Here is a 22,464-nt window from a genome sequence, read left to right on the forward strand (position 1 = left end):
TAGAGCAGAACAGAATTCCTAGGACTGCGTGTGACGAAGTGCAAGGTCAAAAGGAAAAGACAAAGCATGTTTCAAAGATGAGAAGTATTTGTTTGGATACCTATGACTGTCTGTTTATACTGTAAGGGGCTTAATCAGCAGTTCCATCTTCTAGTTTTCGTTTTAAAGGAAAAGTAGCCTAAAGTCAGTATAACTAAAGGGTGGAACGAGGTGGGACAAGGTCCGGAATTGCTGCTCAGTGGTGTGTGTGCCTGCTGCTGGTGGAGCTGAGACTGCTCATCTCAGAAGGATGGGGATGCTTGATTTCCTGGCCAGGTTGTCCCAGCACAGTAATTGGCCCTGTTGTATGAGGAGGACAGCACATGGTGGCAGACATAGACACTAACCCATGGACTTTCCGAGGGAGGGAATAGGTCTTTGGAGGGTATGCAAGACAAAGGTAGACACTGGATAAAGAACCCGGTAGTGCCCAGGTATTACCCCATCTGGGCCATTGCTCCCACACTCAGGAACCAGACGTTGTGGGTGAGGACATGCTGTCCCTCCTGCCAAGTTAATAACTTCCTTCCCAGCCAGGATCCTGCCCCAGCCCCAAGCAGGAATATAGCTCTGCATTTACAGCAGCTCCTGCTCAGACCTTGTCAAAACCACCCTGCAGCTTAGGATTAAGGAGCATGGTCATAGGAAGGTGGGGTTTCAGGGCATCCCTCAGGAACTGCCCATCTCCCCAGAATTCCAAAATGAAGGCCCATATGCTTGTAGGTGTGCTGGTCATGGTGGGCTTCACAGTAGGAAAGGGTAAGTGGGGCCCAGGGGCAGGGAGGGAGGAAGGGGTAACTGAGTCCAGGAAGGGGGTGGAGCGTGGCCATGGATAATCGGGCTTCCTACTGGCCCAGGGTATTTGAGAGTGACCCAGTGCCTCCATCCCTCCTTCTGCCTCCCCAGTTCCTGTTCCCGACATCCGGACGTGCCACTTCTGCCTCTTAGAAGACCCTTCTGTAGGATGCATTTCAGGCTCAGAGAAGTGTACCATCAGCAGCTCATCCCCGTGCATGGTGATCACCATCTATTATGGTAAATAAGGTCCCAGGAAGGGGCTGCTGGTGGGGCAGCCAATGGCTTGGTCTTCTCTCCTCTCACAGATCAGGGCTGCTCCGGGCATGGGGTACAAGAAGAGAGGAGGGGCTGAGTGCAATGGCTCATGCCTGTAACCCTAGCACTTTGGGAGGCTGAGGCAGGTGGATCACTTAAGCTGTAGAGTTCAAGACCAGCCTAGGCAACATAGTGAGACCCTGTCTCTACAAAAAAATAGCCAGGCACGGTGGTGTGCACCTGTAATCCCAGCTACTCAGGAGGCTGAGGTGGGAGATCTCTTAAACCCAGGAGGCAGAGGTTGCAGTGAGCCAAGATTGTGCCACCACACTCCAGCTTGGGTGACAGAGCTAGACCCTGTCTCAAAAAAAAAAACAGAAGAATCTCGGAAGGAGGGGTCTAAGGTTCTAGGGGGCCAGCAGAGCTCACTTTTCTAGCCTCTTGAAGGAGTCTGGGTTAGAAGTAAGGTCTGGGTGAGGGATGGGAAAAGTCAGTAGCAGGGGTTCATGGACTATGGGAAGCTATTGGAAGGGGTTATCAGCTTTCCCCTCTCCCTCAGATGTCAAGGTTCGCTTCATCGTTCGAGGCTGTGGACAGTACAATTCCTACCGCTGCCAAGAAAAACGCAACACCTACTTTGCAGAGTACTGGTATCAGGCCCAGTGCTGCCAGTACGATTATTGCAACTCCTGGTCAAGCCCCCAGCTCCAGAGCTCCCTGCTGGAGCCCCATGACAGGCCGCTGGCCCTGCCTCTGTCTGACTCCCAGATTCAGTGGTTCTACCAGGCCCTGAACCTCTCACTGCCCCTCCCCAATTTCCATGCTGGGAAGGAGCCTGATGGCCTGGACCCCATGGTCACACTGTCCCTGAACCTGGGCTTGTCTTTTTCTGAGCTGCGCCGCATGTACTTGTTCCTCAATAGTTCAGGACTTTTGGTTCTTCCCCAGACTGGACTCTGACACCTCACCCTTCCTGAATTCTACTGTGCAAGTACCTTTCTGTAACACTCTCAGCATCCTGCACTGCCCTCTCTGAAAACACCCACATTCTTTGGTCACTGTGATTTCTTAGGCCTCCCTCTGTTGTACCACTAGCATCTATATGACTTTGGTGTAATTTTCTCTCTCGAACTCTGGTGCTGTTTTTTTGTTTGTTTGAGACGGAGTCTCGCTCTGTCACCCAGGGTGGAGTGCCGTGGCATGATCTCTGCTCACTACAACCTCCACCTCCCGGGTTCCAGTGATTCTCCTGCCTCAGCCTCACAAGTAGCTGGGACTACAGGTGTGCACCACCACGCCTGGCTAATTTTTTGTATTTTTAGTAGAGATGGGGTTTCACCATGTTGGTCAGCCTGGTCTCGAACTCCTGACCTCGTAATCTGCCCTCCTCGGCCTCCCAAAGTGCCGGGATTACAGGTGTGAGCCACCGTGCCTGGTTGAGCTCTGGTGCTGTTCTTACCCCTGGTGCTGTTCTTACCCCTAGAAAAGAATCTCTAGTGTGGATTCTGCCCAGACAGGCTGACCTGGGAAAGGCACAGTGGTTCCTCCATTCCTTCCCCATCATCTGAGTGTTCCAGTATCCCCCATCCCTCTCAATCCAGTCACCTGCCTATTGAGATCTATCTCTGTTTCCCCTGTCTTGTCCCTGTCTCTAAGACCCAGTACCAGACTGAACTAGCAGCAAGAAGGACAAGGAGGCCGGGCATGGTGGCTCACGCCGGTAATCCCAGCACTTTGGGAGGCCGAGGTGGGCGGATCACTTGAGGTCAGGAGTTTGAGACTAGCCTGGCCAACATGGTAAAACCCCCTCTCTATTAAAAATAGAAAAATTAGCTGGGTGTAGTGGCACACCTCTGTAATCCCAGCTACTCAGGAGGCTGAGACAGGAGAATCACTTGAACCCGGGAGGCAGATGTTGCAGTGAGCAGAGATTGTGCCACTGCACTCCAGCCTGGGTGACACACAGTGAGACTCCGTCTCCAAAAAAAAAAGGATGAGGAATAGAATTCTGTGCAGATGTCCTGACTTGGCAATTTTGTGTCCCTGCCTCACTGTCTCCACCAACCCCCGCCTGTCCTGGTCTTGTTCTGCCTCCTGTCCTCTCTTGTCAGTCTCTGGCTTCCTCAGCCCCATTTCACCTCACTGAGTCCTGACACCCATCTCCCTAGGGGCCTGTGAGAGGAGAGGGAAGGGTCTGTTCTGCTCAGCTCCATGTCCCCCGTTTTCCTCCACAATAAACTGGGACTGGGCTAAAACTGTGTCACATTGTTTGTGGGGTCAGGCTCAGGTGTGGGCAGGTAAACACAGATTAAAGAGGGTTAATGCCTGGCGCAGTGGCTCACGCCTGTAATCCCAGCACTTTGGGAGGCTGAGGCAGGCGGATCACCTGAGGTTGGGAGTTTGAGACCAGGCTGACCAATATGGAGAAACCCCATCGCTACTAAAAATCCAAAATTAGCCGGGCTTGGTAGTGCATACCTGTAATCACAGCTACACGGGAGGCTGAGGCAGGAGAATCACTTGAACCTGGAAGATGGAGGTGGCAATGAGCCGAGATCGCACCATTGCACTCTAGCCTGGGCAACAAGATTGAAACTGTCTCAAAAAAGAGAGGGTTAGTGAGGTGTGGGATCCAAATAGGATTGCAGAGCCCTCTCCATTGCACTTGGCGTTTGTGGCTTCCTCTCAGCCTCCTGTAAAGGGCACACATCCCTCCCCACCCTCTGCTTAGCTGGAGATCAAAGCATGGGGACTGTGATTCTCCCCAGCTTTAAACATACCCTACAAAACCTAGAAAGTTAGACCCTGATGATGTCAGGTCTTTTCACCTAAGAAAAGAAACTTTCGGCCAGGTGCGGTGGCTCATGCCTGTAATCTCTGAACTTTGGGAGGCCGAGGTGGGTGGATCACCTGAGGTCGGGTTCGAGACCAGCCTGACCAACATGGTGAAATCTTGTCTCTACTAAATATGAAAAATTAGCCGGGCATGGTGGCGCATGCTTGTAATCCCAGCTACTTGGGAGGCTGAGGCAGGAGAATTGCTTGAACCGGGGAGGTGTAGGTTGCGGTGAGCTGAGATCATGCCATTGCGCTCCAGACAGGGCAACAAGAGCGAAACTCTGTCTTAAAAAAAAAAAAAAAAAAAAAAAAGGCTGGGCGCGGTGGCTTGCCTGTAATGCCAGCACTATGGGAGGCGAAAGCAGGCGGATCATGAGGTCAGGAGTTCAACACCAGCCTGACCAACATGGTGAAAGCCCATCTCTATTAAAAAAATACAAAAATTAGCTGGGCATGGTGGCACGTGTCTGTAAGCTACTCAGGAGGCTGAGGCAGGAGAATCGCTTGAACCTGGGAGGCAGAGGTTGCAGTGAGCCGAGATCGTGCCACTGTACTCCAGCCTGGGCGACAGACCGAGACTGTCTCCAAAAAAAAAAAACTTTCTCTTTAAACCAGAAAGACTCAGGATCTCAGAGCCACATCCCAGAGTTACCTGCTGCTGGGGCCCTGGTCTCTTGCCATTCCTTAGTTCTTTTCAAGGATTCTGGCATCCAGCATGCCCTCTCGAGGGGCCCAATTTGAGGGGCAAAGTGCTGAGATCACTGATGTTGGGCTGCAGTGGTTGGATGTTCATGCTAATATTTTAATTTTGAAATAGTGCAAACGTATAGAAAGCAATCATGGATACAACAGCCTTTTCCATACACTGGGTAAACACGCTGGACGTAACGCTGCTCTGAGTCAGGCTTGGTATTGAGCAGCAGGCCTCCCAGATGAGTATAGCCAGGTGTCTGCCCTTTCAAGGCTTGCAGCCCAGTGCTTGGGTCATGAAACCTTTTTCTGAAAAGCAGTGCAGCTTTGTGGCTGGGAGGCCCAATCCCAGCTCTTCTACCACTTGGGTACATCAGTCTCTTCAGCCTCACTTTAGTCACCTGTCAAGTAGGGATAGTGCCTCAGATGATTGAGAAAACGTATGTAAATGTGCATACATAAGTGGAAGTTAAGGCCTTTTCCCCCTCAAAAAAATATATTTGCCCTAGAGTCAAATGCATACACAATGTTCAGCTTTTTTTTACTAAGGTTCTTGCTATGTTGCCCAAGCTGGCCTTGAACTCCTGGGCTCAAGAGATTCTTCTGCCTCAGCCTTCAAGTAGCTGGGACCACAGATGCACAGCACCATGCTCACCTGGCTGATTTACTTATTTTCAAAACTTTTTGGCAAAACATTCAGAAGCTTGCACGTATCACAAGATGGATTTTTTAAACCACACATCTGTGTAACCAGCCACCAACTCAGCGTGAAGACCTTTACCCGCAGCCAAGCCTGCCTCTGTTCCCCTCTCCCAGGTGCTCTTCCCAGCTCTGGGGTAGCCGCTGTCCTGACTGGTAGTAGCTTAGATGAGTTCTGTCTGTGCTTGATGGAAATGGCATCGTACGCATCTACTTTTACCTATACGGTGTTTTGCACACGTGTTAAATCTGTGTGGCCTGTACTCTGACGGAAAACACCAAACCAATGATAATTAAGTCAGGAGGCAGTTGGAGTACAAAGAGAGGTACAAACCCTTAATGTGCCCCCCAACCACCACCTTGCTAGGTCCACCCTTCTCCATGACCTCTGACGTCAGTATAAGACAGAAAGGCCCAGGTTTATAGCAGGTCAACCTGGAAGACACCCTCAGAGGCTGAAGAACTTGGCCCAGAATTGAAGAGACCAGGACTCCAATAGGTCTAACATCTCTTTGAGAGTGGCCTTCTCGGCTCAGGGGGTGACTCACGCCTGTGATCCCAGCCCTTTGGGAGGGCAATGCAGGCAGATCACTTGAAGTCAGGAGTTCGAGACCAGCCTGGCCAACATGGTGAAACCCCGTCTCTACTAATAAAATATAAAAATTAGCCAGGCGTGATGGCATGTGCTTGTAATCCCAGCTACTCGGGAGGCTGAGGCAGAAGAATCACTTGAACCCGGGAGGCAGAGGTTGCAATGAGACAAGATCACACCACTGCACTCCAGCCTAGGTGACAGTGAGACTGTCTCAATAAGAGTGGCCTTCTCACCCACCTCCTTCTACCTGGGCCTGGTCCTTTCGCAGCCCCCTCCCACCAACATAGTCCTCTAAACCCCCCCAGCCCCCACACAGCTCTGGTCTGACAGCACTGCCGAGGATGCCCACTAACTTTCTGGCGTTCACCATAGGAGGGCTTTCATTTCCTCTTCCTCTTTTTGTGTCTAGAGCAAATCACATACCAAGGCAGGACAAGAGCACAGCTCAGCAGAGCTGGGGGTCCCTTACTTGCCCCATGGTAGGGCAGTTAGGCAGGTGCACCTCCCTCAGCCTTCACCTCCACCAGAAGAAAGACATACCAAACAGTTTGCACACAAATTTATTTGGGAGAAACATCCAGGGACTAGGGACAAGAGAGGAAACCTGGTGGGCAGTGGGGCTGGGGGTGCGGAGTAGGAGTAAGTGTGCTGAAGGGCGTCAACCAAGAGGAAGAGCCAAGGCTGGGGTCCAGTGGCTGGAGGGAGGCAAGGAGGGCTGGTATGAGGGACTAGAAGTCCTGGCCAAGCCCAGATAGAAGTCAGGAAGGTGGCTGGAAACTGGTGGAATTTTACACCAAAGGTTGTTGCAGTCACACTAAGGAGTATAGAGCCCTCTGTTTTGAGGGTCATTGCAGAAATCCAGGAAGCAGCATTGAGAGAATATCCAGAAGCCAGACACCGGAGAAGTTCGGGTATTTGAACAATCACTCATCTGCTCCTTACTTCGGCAGTCACTCACCATGATGTCAGAACCGCTGCCTGGGGAGGGACAGTGGGCACCAGTGATATGGAAGTCCCCAGGAAGAGCCCCAAATCCTCTCATCCCCGCACTCATAAGTCAAAAAAAAAAAAAAAAAAGAAAAAGAAAAGATTCCTGTAGTTAGGCGTGGGTGGACATGCCCAGTGTTCACCAGCCAAGGAACTCCACTGAAGTTCCCATGCAAGGCTGGAGGAAAAGACCCATATGAAATGTGATGGTTGGAGGGGAGTTGGGAGTTACTGAGCCAAGTGAGGAGAACTAGCACCATAGGACCATGTGAGAAAAAGCTGGGAAATGTTTTGGAGATTGGGTGGCAGGAAGGAGGTGTATTGTCATTTATTTTTCAGACCAAAAGTAAGAGAGTAAGATGATGTCTGCTGCTGTTATATGTAATAGAGAAAAATCTTTGTGCCTGCATCCCAAGAAGTCATGTTCAGGGATGTTTGCTGCTGCCCTGCTTGAGAGAAATGACCAAAATGCCCATCAATAGTGGGATGGGGAAATCAGCTGTGATATGCCCATGCTATGGAGTAGTACACAGCAGGTCAATAAAACAAGGAAGCTGTTTACAAACTGATATCGGAACATTCAGTTCCCCTGACTGTTAAATGTGGAATAATGTTTACAGTGGGGTGCTACTATCTTGGTGGGGGAAGAGGTGAAAAAATAGTAAACAGCATATTTGTGCAGGGTGGAATGTGCATAAAAGATTGCAGGAGGGATCATCCGGAAAGTAAAAAAAGTGGTCACATGTGCAGGGCAGCCAGGCGGGTTAGGGTAGTGGCGGGAAACTTTGGTTTGATGGTATTGTACACTCTGATATTTGACCCATATCTGTGCATCGGCTATGTTAAAAGGGTAGTAAGAGGATTTGAACACAGGCAGCTGTATGCAGTGGTTGTTGAGAGCACCATCTCTGGAGCCATCTCAAATTCTGGCTCAGCATCTGTGAGACTCAGGCAAGGTTATGACCTTTCTGCACCTGCTTCGTCATCTGTAAAATGCAGATAGTAATAATACCTGCCTCAGCGGATTGCAAGTGTTTACAACAGTGCCTAGCACATATTATGTGTGACGTTTTTGCTAACTTAAGAAAGGTGGGGGGTCGGTGGAAGAGCAGGCATCAGGAAGGAGTCAATTTTGAGCGAGGGAGATGTCCAGTGGTCAACGGGATATGAGGAGAGCGGTTTGACATAACATTCAGATTCAGAAGGAAGTGGTATGTGGCTGCTGGTTGAAGCCAGCAAAGCAGATAAAATCCTCTGAGTATATGAAGTGGGAAGACAGCTAAGGACCAAACCTTGGTGAACACGAACCACTAAGGGTCAGAGAGAAAACACTCCATGAAGGAGACTGAAGAAGCAGTGGAGGATGCAGGAGAAGAGCAACACCAGCAGTAACTGCAGACAGATGGGGGAGCAGACAGCTTGAGGACAGGCAAGGGCACCTGGAGATCTGGAGGGTCCCTGTCAAAGCTGCGCACCTTGATAAGGTAGAAGCTATTCAGCTACAGGTTGAGGAGAGAAGGTTAGTGGAAGTGGAGACAGAGTGTGGCTCTGAAGAAAAGGGAAGAGAGGCTGGGCACGGTGGCTCACGCCTGTAATCCCAGCACTCTGGAAGCTGAGGTGGGTGGATCACCTGAGGTCAGGAGTTCCAGACCAGCCTGGCCAACATGGTGAATCCCCATCTCTACTAAAAATACAAAAAATTAGCTGGGCGTGGTGGCGTACACCTTTAATCCCAGCTGCTTGGGAGACTGAGGCACAAGAATTGCTTGAACTGGGGAGGTGAAGGTTGCAGTGAGCCAAGATTGCACCACTGCACTCCAGCCTGGGTAACAGAGCAGCAAAAAAAAAAAAAAAAAAAAAAGACAGGATTGGAGCAATGTCTTATGGGATTATGGGAACAAGACTTGAGGTGCGGCTTAGGAGGCTGAGAGAGTTTCAGTTTGGGAGAGTGCTGGGCCCATGACAGGAGAAGGCCACTTACTGTTCTTTATGTGGAGAGTGATGCAGCTGCTGCCAGCCGGGGTGAGGCAGATGTCAGATCCCAGAAGGCACCCTAACTCCTTGGTCTCCAAGAGGCATCGGTAGCAGCGCAGGTATTTGGGGAATGGAAGTGGTTGAGGGGGTTCCCAATTGACAGGAACAAACTTACCTAGAACACAGAGAAGTGCTGACCCCACTCACACCCCATTCTACCTCACACCCCACCACTTCCTGATTCCAGGCCACTCAACCCCACTGCTCACTCCCTTCCTGTCTCAGAAAACCATCAAAGCCCCAATTCTCTGCTTCCTTCCCCAACTGCATACACATACATCCCCCTTTTCTTCTGGTCCTAAGGCCAGACCACATGTTAACAAGTCCCCAGACCCAGCAGAGCACTTGGTGTGAGGCAGAGGTAAGTGCGAAACCAACACTTTGAATCCTATGTCTCTGTGGCTGGTGCTTTACAGCCAAGTGGGGAGCCCAGCAGGCTGGACTCAGTCTTGTTCTATCCTGTGGATTCTGGTTTTCTCATCCAGCACACTCCCTAACCCTCCCTATTCTATGTTGCCCTCAGATCCGGAGAGGATTCCTTCAGTATCTCTATTCAGGTCACTGCTGTGAAGTGAGACAGCCCTGGGGTGGTCACTAGAAATCTCCTTCAGAGGCTGGGTGCGGTGGCTCACGCCTGTAATCCCAGCACTTTGGGAGGCCAAGGCGGGCAGATACCTGAGGTCAGGAGTTCGAGACCAGCCTGGCCAACATGGTGAAACCCCGTCTCTACTAAAACTACAAAAATTAGCTGGGCGTGGTGGCTCATGCCTGTAATCCCAGTTATTCGGGAGGCTGAGGCATGAGAATCGCTTGAACCCGGGAGGTGGAGGTTGCAGTGAGCCAAGATCTCGCCACTGCACTCCGGCCTGGGAGACAGAGCAAGACTCCATCTCAAAAAAATAATAATAATACACTTTAAAAAACTTCAGATTGCACATCAGTCCATGAGCAGGCATTCCCTATCAAACCCATCCATCCCATCTCTCCTCTTGCATGGGTTTACCTGAGCATCCTGGACAGATGTACCCAGACACTTGGTGTCTGTGGGTTTCTCCATCCAGGCCAGGAGACCCTTCTGAACCCTTGGAGCCACTTACCAAACACCAAGCTCATCATGACCAGCACTATTAAGAGGACCGTGTAGAGGGCTTGGGGGCTGCTGTGGAAGCACAGGGGACCCAGACTCTGGCTCCCTGCAGGGCCTGCCATAAAACGCATGACTGCCTGCTGGCCTCCAGCTTGGGCTTATATTGGTGGAAGAGAGGTTGGCCAAGAGGAAGGAAAGAGTCAGCACCAGCTCAGGGTGGAAATCAGTGCCAGACCAGCCAGAGGGGCAGAATGTTCTCACCCACAGCCACTCTGGGGCATAACATCCTGCTTGAGGGCAGGGGACCAGCAATAGGGGAATGAGAAAAGGAACTTTCTTTCCTATTAATTGGACAGATGTTTATTGAATCACTGCATCAGGTGTTGGGGATACAACCCTGCACAGTCTCCACTCTCAAGGGCACAGTCTAGTAAGGGAGACAAGTCAACCAGCAATGATGTGGGGAGGGCAGAGTGCTGCCAGAAGCACCTCAACAGTTAAACCACTGACCAGAGGGATTTCGGCAGAGGAGTAACTTGATCGGATTTCTGTTTATAAAAGATTGCCATGGCTGCACATTGCATTTGGGTCAAGAGTGGAGGCCGCCGGGAAGTAGGACGCTATTCCCGAGTCCGGTCACAAGATGGCGGACTGGTCCGGCAGAAGACGGGAAGGGACGAGGAAGCCGGGTTAATGAACCTGAGATACAGTTAGAAGACTGGACAGATTTGCTGTTGGACTGAACGAGGGGTGAGGGAACAGGGGTAGGCTTGCACAAGGAAGTGGTACCATTTTCCAAGATAGGAAACATGTGGTCTGTCTCAAAAAAAAAAAAAAAAAAAAGCAAATAGGGGGTGCCCAGTCCCACTTCTCATACCCTGGGGACACCTGTCATACATCCCAAAACAAGGACACCTGGATCCCAAGCGATACGTACTCAGCTCAGTGTCCCCTTGGGGTTCCAGGAACCCAGCGCCTTCCCCCACCTCATCCTTTTTCCTGCCCCGCCTGTGCGCAGCTGCGGCTCAGTGGGCCTGATCTCCGGCTCAGTGGGCCTGATCTCCGGCGCCCACAGAATCTGGCGCTGGGCGTCCGCTCTCCGCGCCTGACCGCGCTTCAGAACTCCGGTAGGACGCAGGGGTGGCCCCCCGCTCAAGCTCTGTTCCCTGGGGAAGAAACCTGGGAAGTGCGAACCGCGTCGGGACCCAAGCGTCTGGCCCCAGCGGACATCCGGAGCCCGAGGCGGCTCCCCAGGAATGCGGCTCCCCAGGAATGCGGCGCCGTAGCGCCACTCTCCCTCCCAGGCGAATTCTGGAGACCGCGGCCCCAGGCGTCTCACCCATTTTCTCCGCTGGGGACCCGCTGGGCTCCCCAGCCTCGCCTACTCGGTCCCCACCCTACCAGCTCAGTCTTGACTCAGAGACTCAGGGTTTTTACTTTTAGGATCGTTGGGCTGTGGGTTAGGGGCGGAGGGGGTCCTCAGCGTCCAGGAACGACACCACCTGCTCCAATTTCCCGTCTGGAGGTTCCGGTCGAGGCTCCGAACTCGGGTTCCCTGCTACCTCCCAGACTATTCAATAATTATCCAGTCTCAGGATGATAAAGGGGAAGATGGGAAGAAACAGACGGGAGACGCCCGCCCAGAAAGACTGCGGGAAGAAAGAAATTCGAGAGGAAACAGCACGCCACTGAGCGCCTCCCAAGAGCCTTGGAATGAATGAATTTAAAAACTATATTAGGGCCGACTGCGGTGGCTCACGCCTGTAATCCCAGCACTTTGGGAGGCCAAGGCGGGTGGACTACCTGAGGTCAGGAGTTCGCGCCCAGCCTGGCTAACATGGTGAAACCCCGTTTCTACTACAAATACCAAAAATTAGCCGGGCGTGGCGGCGTGCGCCTGTAATCCCAGTCACTTGGGAGGCTGAGGCAGAATTTCTTGAACACAGGAAGCGGAGGTTGCAGTGAGCCGAGATCGTGCCATTGCACTCCAGCTTGGGCGACAAGAGCAAGACTCCATCTCAAAAAAACCAAAAACAGAAACAAAAACGAAAAACTGTATTAGGCCGGGTGCAGTGGCTAACGACTGTAACCCCGTTACTTTGGGAGGCCAAGGAGGGAGGATCTCTTGAGCCCAAGAGTTCGAGACCAGCCTGGGCAATATAGCGAGACCCCATCCCTACAAAAAAAAGTTGAAAAAAATTAGCGGGGCGTGGTGGCGTGTGCCTGTAGTCCCAGCTACTCGGGAGGCTGAGGTGGGAGGATCACTTGAACCCAGGAGGTCGAGGCCACTGCTGTCTCAAATAACAACAATATAATACTTTAAAAATAAAATAAATTGGCCGGGCCCAGTGGCTCACGCCTGTAATCCCAGCACTTTGGGAGGCCAAGGTTGGGGGATCATTCGAGGTCAGGAGTTCACAACCAACCTGAGCAACATCGTGAAACCCCGTCTCTACCAAAATTACAAAAACATTAGCCAGGTGTGGTGGCGCGCGCCTGTAGTCCTAGCTACTCGGGAGGCTGAGGCAGGAGAATCTCTTGAACCTGGGAGGCAGAGGTTGCAGTGAGCCGAGATCGCACCACTGCACTCCAGCCTGGGTGACAGAGTGAGACTCTGTCTTAAAGAAATAATAACACAAAATAAATTGTATTAGAGAAAAGCCAGAGTAGTGGAGAACTGCGGAGGAACGCGGGGCACCTACATAAATGTCCTGAATGAATGAGTGCACAGAGTGATAGACAAAAAGAATCAGAAGGCCGGGCGCTGTGACTCACGCCTGTAATCCCAGCACTTTGGGAGGCCGAGGTGGGCGGATCACAAGGTCAAGAGATCGAGACCATCCTGGACAATATGGTGAAACCCCGTCTCTACTAAACATACAAAAATTAGCCAGGAGTGGTGGTGCGTGCCTGTAGTCCCAGCTAGTCAGGAGGCTGAGGCAGGAGAATCACTTGAACCCGGGAGACGGAGGTTGCAGTGAGCCGAGATGTCGCCATTGCACTCCAGCTTGGCGACAGAGTAAGACTCCGTCTCAAAAAAAAAAAAAAGAATAAGAGACCCAGGGCTCCTCTTGAAGCAAAGAGGGCAAAGGGCAAAGGGGAAGCACAGGGGAACCTCATGGCGCCCTCTGAAGCTCCCTCTCGAATATAATCGCAGCGAAAAGGCCAACGACTAGAGGCTTTGCGAGGCTGAGGCTGGGCTTCGGGAGGGGATCGCCCTGAGAGGTCCGGGAGGACTTGCTCTGGAATTCAAGCGACCGTGGGCGTTGAGGGAACCGGGGGGCAAGACACTCCCCCAGCATTCGCGGAATATTTCCTCGAATTATTTCGGGGAAGGGTGACGCCGGGGCAGGGTGGGGCCTTCTTCGGAGGGGGGGCGGCCTCCGAGTAATTAATCCCTTCTTTGTTGCCTTTTGCTCCTCTCCTGTGCACGCAGCAGGGCCAGCCCAGGGCGCGCTAAGAGTCCAGAGAGTTCGTTTCCATGGTGACGGGTTCCGCGAAGGTTTTCCTGGGGTGAAGAGGCAGGGCGTTGAAATAATCGCCATGGCGACAGCAGCAGATGACGGTATCCCTCCTGAGTGCTCCTACCTAGAGTTAAGGGATACCTGAGGGTAAGCAACCGAGTGACGAAACAAAGAAGGCGGGGCCTGAGGACAGAACGCCAAGGTTAGGGGAATGGAGCGAGGCAAACGAGGGGCGGGGCTGTAGATGACCCGGCCGGGAGAGGGCCATGGTTTGTTGGGGGCGCGGCTCGAGACTGCGTTCTAGAGAGGAACCAGAGAGAGGGTCTTTAACCCAAATATAAATGAATGACTGGATTCCTGAAGAATCCGGAATGGCTTGTTGACTGGATGGATGGATGGATGGATGGATGGATGGATGGATGGATGGACGGACGGACGGATGGATGGATGGAAATCTGGCTATCACTGACGCCTGAGCTCCCCACCCTCTTGGGCCCTCCACCTCCGGAGCCCTCACTCGCTTGTGACAGCTGTACGAGAAACACATGCCTCTCCTAGGAGCAAACCCTCAACCCAAGCAGGCAGCACAGAGCCAGTCCAGCACCTCACACTGGAGGCACTCAGGGTGGAGCCTAGGTCGATGAGACGGCGTAGGATGAGGCTTTTTGGCCCAGCTGGGAACCACTTCTTCCCAGGTTTCCCGTCCATGGTCTAACTTTCCTTTCTCCCAGCGCTATCTTTTCTGCTAGTTTGCCCAGCTCCTCAGGGTGCCTGGACTTTCAGGCCTCACCTTGTGTCCAGTATAGCAGGGTCCAGCGCCCCAGCAACTGGGGAGGTCTGCATCTCTGCTGATCATCCCCTGGAACTGCTGGAACTTTGCTATATAGGGTGAGGAGTGGACAGGGGCCTGGTCCCACCCCTGGGTGGGGATTAGTTCTGAAAACAAACACAGCTGCTCTGAACCTTATTGCATAGGGAATAATCTGAAGTAGGCTGAGGCCCCTGGGTGGGGGGTTCAGAATTCACATGTTGAGCCTACCTTTCCCTACCCAATTTCAGGTATCTAAGGGCCGCTCAGGTCATCCACTGTTCTCTACAATTACATGCAGTAAGATAGGGGAAAGTGGCAGTAGGGGCAGTTCAGCAGAGTCCCTAATGGCCATGTCCAGGGAGGGGTGTCCTTTGTCCCCAGGGTATGGGAGGTGAGACTGGGCACCCCTATTTGCTTTTTCTTTTTGAGACAGTCTCACTCTGTCACCCAAGCTGGAGTCCAGTGGCATGATCACAGCTCACTGCAGCCTCGACCTACTGTGATCCTCAACCAAGCGATCCTCTTACCTCAGCCTCCAGAGTAGCTGGGAACACGGGTGCATGCCACCATGCCTGGGTAATTTTTAAATTTTTTGTAGCGATGGAGTCTCCCTATGTTGCCCTGTCCAGTCTTGAACTTTTAGGCTCAAGTGATCCTCCTGCCCCAGCCTCCCAAAGTGCTGGGATTACAGATGTGAGTCACCATGCCCAGCTCCTCTTTGCATTTAAGGAGCTTCCCTTAGCTGAACAAAAATTTGGTTTTCAGGGGATTAACTCTTCTGTTGGATCTGGGAGGATGGGATTCAGAACTGTGCAGCTGGCTCCAGAGCTTCATGTTCCACACTTCCCATTATTTGCCCCCTGGAATGGGATAGAGGAGAGGGCACCAGTATCAGCTGTCCACCTGTTTGCTAATGGTGGCGCATTATGGAGCTGTGGTCACCTGCCTCTTCTAACTCCAAATTTGAGGCATCACATCACCTGATTAAGTCTCAGATCTCCACTTCCAGTGGAGACTCAGTATACCTTCCCTTAAGGAGTTGCAGCGCTAATGGGGGCACACACAGCCTCTGCCCTGGGGTTTCAAGAAGAGCTTCATGCACTGGGTTTGGAGAAGACACAGAAATTTAGCCAGAGACTGTATCTAGGACATCAGAACATTGTCGCCCACGTTAAGTATCTTGCTCAAAAGAATGGACTCAGCTGAGGCGGGTGGATTGCCGGAGCTCAGGAGTTTGAGACCAGCCTGGGCAACACGGTGAAACCTGTCTCTACTAAAATACGAAAAATTAGCTGTGTGTGGTGGCAGCTAATCCCTGTAATCCCAGCTACTTGGGAGGCTGAGACAGGAGAATCACTTGAACTTGGGAGGCAGAGGTTGCAATGAGCCGAGATCGTGCCACTGCACTCCAGCCTAGGTGACAGAGTGAGAATCCATCTCAAAAAACAAACAAAAAACCACCCCCAACAAAACAAAACAAAACAAAAATAGACTCAGGGTGATAAACCTTGGGGTCTTTCATCTGGAAAAAAGAAGTTTCCAAATGAAGAAAGTGGCCATCGGCCAGGCACGGTGTTTCACACCTTTAATCCCCAACACTTTGGGAAGCCAAGGCGGTTGGATCACCTGAGGTCAGGAGTTCGAGACCAACTTGGCCAACGTGGCGAAACCTCATCTTTACTAAAAATACAAAAATTAGCTGGGCATGGTGGCACATACCTGTAATCCCAGCTACTAGAGGGGCTGAGGCAGGAGGATCGCTTGAACCTGAGAGGTGGAGGTTGCAGCGAGCTGAGATTGTGCTACTGCACTCCAGCCTGGGCAACAGAGTAAGACTCCATCTCCAAAAAAAAAAAAAAGGCCAGGCAACAAACCAATGGGTGGAAGAGGGACTCATTCACTGTGTTCCACAAGGTCCAAAGATTAGAGATAGATGGAAGTTATAGGGAACCAATTTCCTCAGGTACAACCTAAGCATATTCTCCTAACAGAGCCGTCCAAAAGGCAAAGTATGGGTCTGAGAAGACATGAGTCCTTGGCACCTGGCCCTCAGTCCCTGGCAGGGCCTGTGTTTGTTGAACTGCAAAAAGGCTGTGAGGACAGAGACTTGATGACATGGCAAGGTGGGTGTGCAGGGTTTGCTGCATAAGACATGGGGAGCAGGCCCTTCCTCACTCTTCTTCACGAAGATACCAAGAGGTGAGCAATGAAAATTGGGGGTACTGCTAGTAACATCATGCAGGTTGAACCCGGAAACCAGTAGAAGCACTGGGTAGATGAAATCGGATCCTAGAAAGCTCATGAGCCATAAGCAGGAGGGGGCAACCATGGGCTTCTGGGGTGGCTGTATGCAGGAAGAAATGAAGGAGGCGGGAGGAGCCAGGGAGGCTGCACAGTTGTGATAACAGTAGGCACACCAGGGAAGGGGGAGGTTTGGGGACACGCTGCCTGAGGATAGCTCAGGTTAGGGGCTGAAGGCCTAGGGGGACACAGAGATGGGAAGGGTTAGATTAGCTAGATTGTCTAGAGTTAGGGTTTCCGAAAGACCAGCTCTTTGGGGCCTCTGCTCTCCCCACTACCTGCGCCTGGCTCCCTGGACACTTGAGAAGTTATACAATTAGCCAGATAGTAGAAAAAATACCTTTTTATTAATTATTAGGAATAATTCATTCATGTAATGCAGGATGTATGTTGGAGAAGGTTAAGTACAGCCACATGAATGAGGGGAAACGTGCAAGAGGAACAGTGGTGAGAAGGGGGATGGTCCCCCACTTTCCACAAACTATAAACAGCAACATGAACACAGAGAATCACAAATAAGAGGGTCTTTCCTCATGTCTCCTCTCACCCCATTCTTCCATAATGAGTCCCAGTTGGTCCCTAGAGGTGCCAGGGCATCTGGAAGTTCTGGGCTGGGAGTGGGGTGCAGTGAGTGGCCTCAAAGTTGTGCAGATGCTTCCGAGCCTGAGGAAAGGTGGGACAGGTGGGGTACAGAGCACTGTTGGGAGGGGCAGCCACTGGACTCCCTCCCCACCCTCCGCTTCCACACCCACCACCTACTCTAGAAAAGCTGCCACTTCCAAGGCTTATAGGGTATCCCCAGTCCCCCTATGTGAGCCCTGGCCATTCAAGAACCCTTCCCACTTCCCACTCCTTAGCTCACCAAAAACAAAGCCAGCTGCCGCCGTCCATCTGCACTCATGTCCTCCCCTGCAGAGAGGAGGCGCTCAAAATAGGCCACACATCTGGGTATTCATCCCCTTCCTAGGCCCTTCCCACCCCCTCTCCTGCCCCAGGAGCTCCTTACCCACGCTCCAGGGGAAGTCGGGCCCGTGTTCTGCCTGGTAGGAGCGGAGGACAGACAGACACCAGTCCTCTTCCACCTCCCATCGGCTATAAATTGAGGCTGGTCAGGGAGAAGAGATGACAGCCCGTCAGCAACCTGACCTTGCTGGGCCCCCGCCTCAAGCCTCACTGGATCCCTTCTCACCTTCCTCCAGCTGTGAGGAGGCCTCCAACCACTGCCTCACCACTCGAAGACCCTCCTCTGCCATCACCCGGGGATACCTACGGAGGAAGTGTCAGGACAGGTCAGGGCTGATTTTTTTTCATTCACCATCCCTGAACCTTCCTCCCTTCTTCCCTGTGCTGGTGTCGGTATCTGTGTGTGTACACTGCCCCCAGCGCACACACACCCTGACTCTCACCGATGCTGCAGGAGCTTCAGCAGGAGGTCATTGCCTCGGTTGGACATGATGTCCTCAGGAACCCTGGGGGTGAGAAGAATGTACCCTGGAGGGGCTGGAGGTTAGGAGGAAGGGTCTAGATACCCGGGTTTCTGGTGGGCAGAGGTGGGAGGGGCAAGTTCCTGGCCATCTCTGGGATTCCTGAGGGCCGAGGTTCCAACGCACTCACGTGGTGGTGATGATCTCATCCTTGGTTCTCCGGATCAGCAGTACAGGACCCTGGTATCTTCAGAGAACAGAGCAGTGGGAAGGGAGAGCTCAGAGGGAGACGGGTGACAACTGGCCCACCCCCATCCCTGCACTGGTAGCATTCTTACCCCTTGCTACAGCACAGCCCGTAACCTAGCCCTTCACTCAGGGGTGAGAAGGAATATTTAAGAATGGGCATGGTTCAGTCTGGCCCTGCTGGGAGACCCCTGCTGTGCCAGGCCTTAACCCTTTGGTTGCCAGATCCTGAGGTGGTCCAGAGTCCCAGGGGACTTGGGAGGGGTTAGGCCAGTTGAGGTGGTGGCAGGATCACTCGGGATGTGAGCCAGTGGCCTTTTACCACCTCGCACTTTAGTACTACTTTCAGCGTTTGAGCGCCCAGCAGAGCTGCATGGGGGGCAGGTGTTCAATGCCGGATGCTGGCCGGCCCTCACCTGCACAGCTGCTCCGCATTGTTTAGATTGAGATGCTGCCTCACGGTCCTGGTCACCAGGCCCCCTAGAGTGGGATGAAGGTGAAGGGATGGCAGAGACAAAGCCCTTGCCCAACATAAAGGTCCTCACTGTTCACGGAGAAAGAAAACTGAGGCCCCCAGACAAAGGAGTCCTCCTGCTTCCAACAATGGGGCGACTTACTCCCCACCCAAGGAAAAGGGAGCCATCTCAGAACAGTTCCCAGTTCCAACCCACCCCTTCCCAGGAAGGGCAGGCCTGGGAGCTGCACTCACTCCAGCTGTCTGGCATGACCTTCAAGGCCAAGGGCACCAGATCATCAAAGGAGGCATCCAGGATCACAGCACTAACATCTGGGTAGGACATGGCTGCCCACGTGGCTGGTACCAGGGCAGGGAAGAAGAGTAAGAACTGAGAAAGGCTCCTTTCTCCCCACCACCCATGCTCTCATCCCACTGACCCTATAGGCCAACCCCATTCCCCCTATGTCATCCCTTGTTTTTTCCTTAACCTACTTCACTTGGTTAGGGAACTATCTGGAGAGGATGGGGATAGGACACTGGAGATAGTGCACTGATGATAACGGGCAGGAAACATTCACTTTCCCTGATCTCCCCACCCAGGACCTGGGTCTGCTTTTCCTTTTAATGACTGGGCACAAGAGGGGAAGGAAAGGTGAAGTGTATGCAAATAGGATAGCTTCCTCCAGGCCCACTCAGAGATTCTACTTCCTCTCTCTTCTTCCTTGAGCCTCCACCCCACCCCATTTCCCCACCTCTCCCGGGTGGGGCTGGGTGGTCATGAATGTGTCTACAGTGGGGGATGGGAGGGAGGCTGGTACCAGTGAAGCCGCCGATGGACCAGGCATAGATGATGATGTCCTGGGGCTGGAAGCCCAGGCGGTGGATGGCAAACTGGACCACCACATCCATGGCATTGGCCTCATTCTGCGGGAATGGCACCCCCTGCAGGAGGAAGGGCAAAGTCAGGAGTGTGTCAGCACCAAAGGCCAGCTCACCTGTCCCTCCCAACGTGGACCCCTCCTGCAGCCACCTATGACAGGCAGAGAAGGTGTAGAAGGGACGGTAGGAGAGGTTGTTCTCTCCAGAAGACGGATGTGTACAATGAGATCTACCTCCTCCTCTCCCGGCAGCCTCCCACTGTGGGGATGGGGGCATGGCTCCCAATGCTGCCTTCACAACCTCCTAGCCCCCAGCCCTCAGGTGAGCGGGAGGCCCTTCAAGAAATCCACAGCCCCTCTCCTCCCTCCAATGGCTGACCAGAGGGAAACAGACATAATTCAGGAAAAGGAAGGGATTCCTGAGATGGTCTCACCGTGCTTCCAGCAAAGCCTGGATGATTCCAGCCCAGGACTGAATATCCAGCTGTAACACAGGGGGAGGAGGGACTGAGACCTTGTGGCCCACACCCTTTTCTCCATCCCTGGGGGAAGGAAGAGCAGAAGTACCCCCCAGCTTAGAGGCAAATAACTCCAAGCCTTCCCAGAATAGGAGATGACACCAGAGGTTCTGAGGTGGCACAGGGAGTGGCATGTGATTGTGTGGGGTGTGTGGTGGGGGGATGGAACAGAATGAAAAGCATAATAGCTAGGGACACAGGCCAGGGGAGGGATGTAAGGTTATCAAAGCAAATGGTGAGTGGACTTTTCCCTAAACCTGAGAGACTCAAAACCTCACCCAGAGAAAGTAGAGGCCAGGGGAGGTCAGGTCAGTGTGGGAGGCAGGGACATTCCCTTCAAAGGGCAGAGATAAGGAGGCTGAGTCACCGTCCTACCTTCCAGGGGCGTGGAGACGCAGCCCACCTCATAAAACCCAGCATTCCCCTCACAGCAGATCACCTAGGAAGGAGGCAGGAAGGAAGGGCTGGGGGGGGCCAAGCTGGGACTGAAAAACTCCCTTTGGGCAGGGAGGGCAGCCCATGAAGAGCTTGGCAGGGAAGAGGAAAGGGCAGGTTTCTGTTTTCTTCAAGGGGAATGGAAGCTTCTCATTCCACACGGTCCATAAGAGGAGAAGCAAAGGGATTACAAATACTCCTCAGAGGCTGACCTGCTCGACCACCCAGCCATGTCCACTTTTCCTTGGAAGATTACCAGCTGGATCTCTCTCAGGAAGGGGACTATGGAGATGTTTTTCCTTTCTAGTTTTCGGGTCTGTTATCTTCTGTGACCATTGCTATTGTGTGGTATGCTGATTGCTCTCCCTATCCCTCTCTGAGCTCCAGTCTTATGGTCAGATAAACTGTAATGCCATGGTGCCCCAAGCTGAAACCCACGAATGGTGGGATTTGCATGAACTCTCATAGCAGATGGGCAGAGACAGGACTAGAACCCAGCTCCCTAGACTCCTGGCTTAGTGCTCTTTCCACGGCTGCTTCTTGGAGGCAGGAGACTTTGAGGCCAGGCTGCCTGGGTCTAAATACCAGCTCTACCACTTACTGTGAGGTCCAGGAAAGATTTTCTGTGCCTCAGTTTCATCTCCTGTAAAATGGGCTAATATAAGCAGTACCTATCTCACGGGATTGTTTTGAGAATTAAATATATATGCTTCATATATACATGAGAATTAAATATATATAAGTGTGAAGTGCTGTCAAAGTGGTAACTATTAATATTAGTTTCTGGGGTCCTTGAACGTCTCTCCTACTTCATCTGTTTCTCTATCACAGGGTTTCACTACATCACAAGGTCTTTAGCGTGGAGCCAGGACATGGGATTATCCCCAGTAGTGGTTCCTTCTGGGAGGTGCTATAGCATTGGGGTCCCCAGACCTCTACTGCCTTCCTCACACTCACCCCACCTCTGAGCTCCCTGCTCCCTCTTACCAGCTTCTGTCCCTGGGGCTCAGCTGTCCCCCGCCGGTCTACAAACATGGTGTCAATCTCATTGCCATCACAGGCCAGCAGCTTTGCCCGGCGCCCGTTACACTGAGTAGGGGAGACGCAACGGCCAGGTTGCAAGGGTCAGGAGGCCACATCACAGGGGTGGGATGGGGTGGGTGGGGGTGAGAGGGGAGGGCTATAGGGGATGTGCAGGCAGGGAAGCCTCACCTCTTCCACCAGTCGGGCCTGGCCCTGCAGCAGCACAGGCATGAGGGCCTTCTGCAGCAGGTACACAGAGCCTGGATACAGCATCCGGCGCCCTAGAGTGTGCGCCACCAGGTAGCTGTGGGGAACACAGGTTAACAAACCCCAACCCTGGTGAGGCCTGGGGACTGTGCTGGGGACCATCCCAGCCCTAGCACTCACAGACTGTAAGGCCTGCTTTACCCCTGACCTTCACAGCTTTACTTTCCTCTTTCAAGCCTTAATGAAATATGTACCAGGCTGGTGTTTTTCAAACTTTTCTTACTGCAACCTTTGTAAGATAAACATTTTATATTGTGGCTCAGTGCACACATATCCTGTATGTACAGAATTCTGAGAGTTTTATGATGTAACTTTCTATACATAATAAGTAAATGCAAAGTTATCATCAGATTATGATTCTGTTAAAATATAAGTACAACATATTAAAGGTCCCCAAATAAATAATACTTTAAAAAATGATGGTTATAATTCAAAACCTCAAATATGGCTTGCCTCCCTGACTAATTAGCACACTGTCAACAACCAACCACTAAGTCCACCCTGTCCCTTGGTATTCTAGAAGCTGCCTCCTAACTCCCTGCAAAAGAAAATTCCCAGTGTCTGTTCCACTGTAAGATATAGGTGGTTATTTCCGTTCCTTCTGACATCATCAGTACC

General features: G+C 52.3%; 3 protein-coding genes across 12 annotated transcripts in view; 1 reads left to right on the forward strand and 2 right to left on the reverse strand.

Moving 5' to 3' along the window:
- Positions 1-6,464, forward strand: LY6G5B (lymphocyte antigen 6 family member G5B). The gene is made up of 3 exons (XM_054558702.2): positions 1-798; positions 946-1,074; positions 1,652-6,464. Exons 1-3 carry the CDS (start codon positions 675-677, stop codon positions 2,050-2,052), a joined length of 654 nt encoding a protein of 217 aa, XP_054414677.1. The 5' UTR covers positions 1-674; the 3' UTR covers positions 2,053-6,464.
- LY6G5C (lymphocyte antigen 6 family member G5C) lies at positions 6,459-10,526 on the reverse strand. Its single transcript, XM_002816741.4, has 3 exons — positions 10,033-10,526; positions 8,883-9,050; positions 6,459-6,892 (listed from the first exon to the last, which is right to left on the reverse strand). Exons 1-3 carry the CDS (start codon positions 10,151-10,153, stop codon positions 6,729-6,731), a joined length of 453 nt encoding a protein of 150 aa, XP_002816787.1. The 5' UTR covers positions 10,154-10,526; the 3' UTR covers positions 6,459-6,728.
- ABHD16A (abhydrolase domain containing 16A, phospholipase) overlaps positions 6,459-22,464 on the reverse strand; it is a 26,777-nt gene continuing 10,771 nt past the window's right edge. The window contains exons 8-25 of one of the 10 annotated variants that reach the window (XR_010140195.1): positions 21,769-21,883; positions 21,544-21,645; positions 20,497-20,560; positions 20,038-20,087; positions 19,544-19,667; positions 18,978-19,082; positions 18,685-18,748; positions 18,213-18,269; positions 18,005-18,067; positions 17,788-17,864; positions 17,605-17,703; positions 17,461-17,507; positions 17,146-17,261; positions 11,890-13,610; positions 11,460-11,671; positions 10,960-11,188; positions 8,883-9,050; positions 6,459-6,892 (exon numbers count right to left, since the gene is read on the reverse strand). Coding sequence is in view for 2 of the 10 variants with exons in the window: in NM_001133015.1 (NP_001126487.1) it covers positions 17,178-17,261; positions 17,461-17,507; positions 17,605-17,703; positions 17,788-17,864; positions 18,005-18,067; positions 18,213-18,269; positions 18,685-18,748; positions 18,978-19,082; positions 19,544-19,667; positions 20,038-20,087; positions 20,497-20,560; positions 21,544-21,645; positions 21,769-21,883 (1,051 nt within the window). In the remaining 8 variants the exon portion in view is untranslated. 10 annotated transcript variants of the gene reach the window in all.

Source organism: Pongo abelii, chromosome 5, assembly GCF_028885655.2.
Source record: "Pongo abelii isolate AG06213 chromosome 5, NHGRI_mPonAbe1-v2.0_pri, whole genome shotgun sequence".
NCBI classification, from domain to species: Eukaryota; Metazoa; Chordata; class Mammalia; order Primates; family Hominidae; genus Pongo; species Pongo abelii.

Coding starts and splice junctions, on each gene's coding strand:
- LY6G5B (XM_054558702.2), top strand. CDS start 675: ATGGTCATAGGAAGGTGGGGTTTCAGGGCATCCCTCAGGAACTGCCCA. Junction 799..945: donor GGGCTTCACAGTAGGAAAGG/GTAAGTGGGGCC, acceptor CTGCCTCCCCAG/TTCCTGTTCCCGACATCCGG. Junction 1,075..1,651: donor GGTGATCACCATCTATTATG/GTAAATAAGGTC, acceptor CCTCTCCCTCAG/ATGTCAAGGTTCGCTTCATC.
- LY6G5C (XM_002816741.4), bottom strand. CDS start 10,153: ATGCGTTTTATGGCAGGCCCTGCAGGGAGCCAGAGTCTGGGTCCCCTG. Junction 9,051..10,032: donor CATGATGAGCTTGGTGTTTG/GTAAGTGGCTCC, acceptor TCTGTGTTCTAG/GTAAGTTTGTTCCTGTCAAT. Junction 6,893..8,882: donor CACTCTCCACATAAAGAACA/GTAAGTGGCCTT, acceptor GTCCCTCCCCAG/GCAGCGGTTCTGACATCATG.